Raw genomic sequence first — 1,214 nt, 5'->3', positions numbered from 1 at the left:
TTAGGAGAACTAAATAAATTACAATATATTAATTATAAAAACAATAAAAAACTGTAAAGTATATTGGAGGTATCAAATATTAAATTCTTCATTGTTGTAACGTACATAGTGACCATCATTTAACTACACACGTCATAGCACAGTATGCACCAGCTATAGCTGTACTTGCTATATTTCCGGGCAGGCTTGTACAGTAAGTGCCTGGTTCAAGTTAGCTTGGTCACTGGCTCCGTCAACGGGCATCGGCGCTATAGGCACTCTAGCTGCAGTCCTCGTCCGCCGCCGGCGAAGAAATTTGTACAGAATGTAGGGATAAGAAAATAGCACTATTATCACAGGCAAATTATACGCTACCATGTTAGATGTAACTGCATACACCGGCTGCTTTAAATAGCAGCCAAACTGTTCCGGTGCCTGTCGATAGTACAGTTCGTCGATAAGAAAAATGGGAAAGCATATGATATGCACATACGCTACCATGCCGACGGTCAGCAGACACGCCACTTTAGTGTTGTGCTGATTGCGGTATGACAAGGGAAAGGTCAACGCCCACAGGCGATTGACGGTGATGAGAACGTGCATGTGCTTGGTCACACTATCCAACACCCAGAGATTGTACAGGGACAAGCTACAGGCGCCTCTGGACATCCACCAGTGCATGTACAGCGCCTCCAGAATTTCTGATGGATATTGCAAAACACCGTAGAACACATTCGTAGACAAAAGCCCAATGAGATACACGTTGAATCCGGTGCGCAGTGTTTTGTGGAGGACAAGAAATAGTAGCATGGAATCATTGAGAACCAGTAGCAGAATGAACCAGACCAAGCGGGAGATCGCCGAGAAATTCCAGTCGGCACTCGACGGGACAGCGGCCACGGAAGCGTTCGCCGTGATATTATAACAAGTAGCGTTCATCGTGATACCCACGACGAGTGCACTTGGCTTCGAAAGTGCGGTACAATGTAGCGGCAGACGTTGGCTGCTGCAGCTTGACTCACGTTTATGGCGTCTCTGAGAAGTTGACCGTAAATATAATATGGGAGACTGAAGCTATTGATCCTGTGCTGTCACAAGTTGACGACCCCCGCGGACGCACAGGAATTCAAGAAAGTTCGGCGATATCGTTTAACCGAGACAGCATTAGCCCGATAAAATTACAGCTTCCGCATGTCAATTAAGAAAGATGTCCGGTGGCGGAGCAATCTACACTG

At 46.3% G+C, this 1,214-nt stretch overlaps 1 protein-coding gene across 1 annotated transcript; it reads right to left on the bottom strand.

Moving 5' to 3' along the window:
- On the bottom strand, positions 1-918 carry LOC129601624 (5-hydroxytryptamine receptor 6-like). The gene is made up of 2 exons (XM_055500484.1): positions 478-918; positions 1-9 (listed from the first exon to the last, which is right to left on the bottom strand). The coding sequence occupies exons 1-2, from the start codon at positions 916-918 to the stop codon at positions 1-3; spliced, it is 450 nt and encodes a 149-aa protein (XP_055356459.1).
- Positions 919-1,214: the final 296 nt, after the last annotated feature.

The sequence above is a fragment of the Paramacrobiotus metropolitanus genome, unplaced genomic scaffold, assembly GCF_019649055.1.
Source record: "Paramacrobiotus metropolitanus isolate TYO unplaced genomic scaffold, Prichtersi_v1.0 Parri_scaffold0000257, whole genome shotgun sequence".
In the NCBI taxonomy this organism is placed as follows: Eukaryota; Metazoa; Tardigrada; class Eutardigrada; order Parachela; family Macrobiotidae; genus Paramacrobiotus; species Paramacrobiotus metropolitanus.
The sequence above is the reverse complement of the archived record's forward strand: the minus strand, read 5'-3'. Positions and strand labels throughout refer to the sequence as shown.

Bases quoted from the DNA above. Each gene is read 5' to 3' on its own strand.
- LOC129601624 (XM_055500484.1), bottom strand. From the start codon at position 918: ATGAACGCTACTTGTTATAATATCACGGCGAACGCTTCCGTGGCCGCT.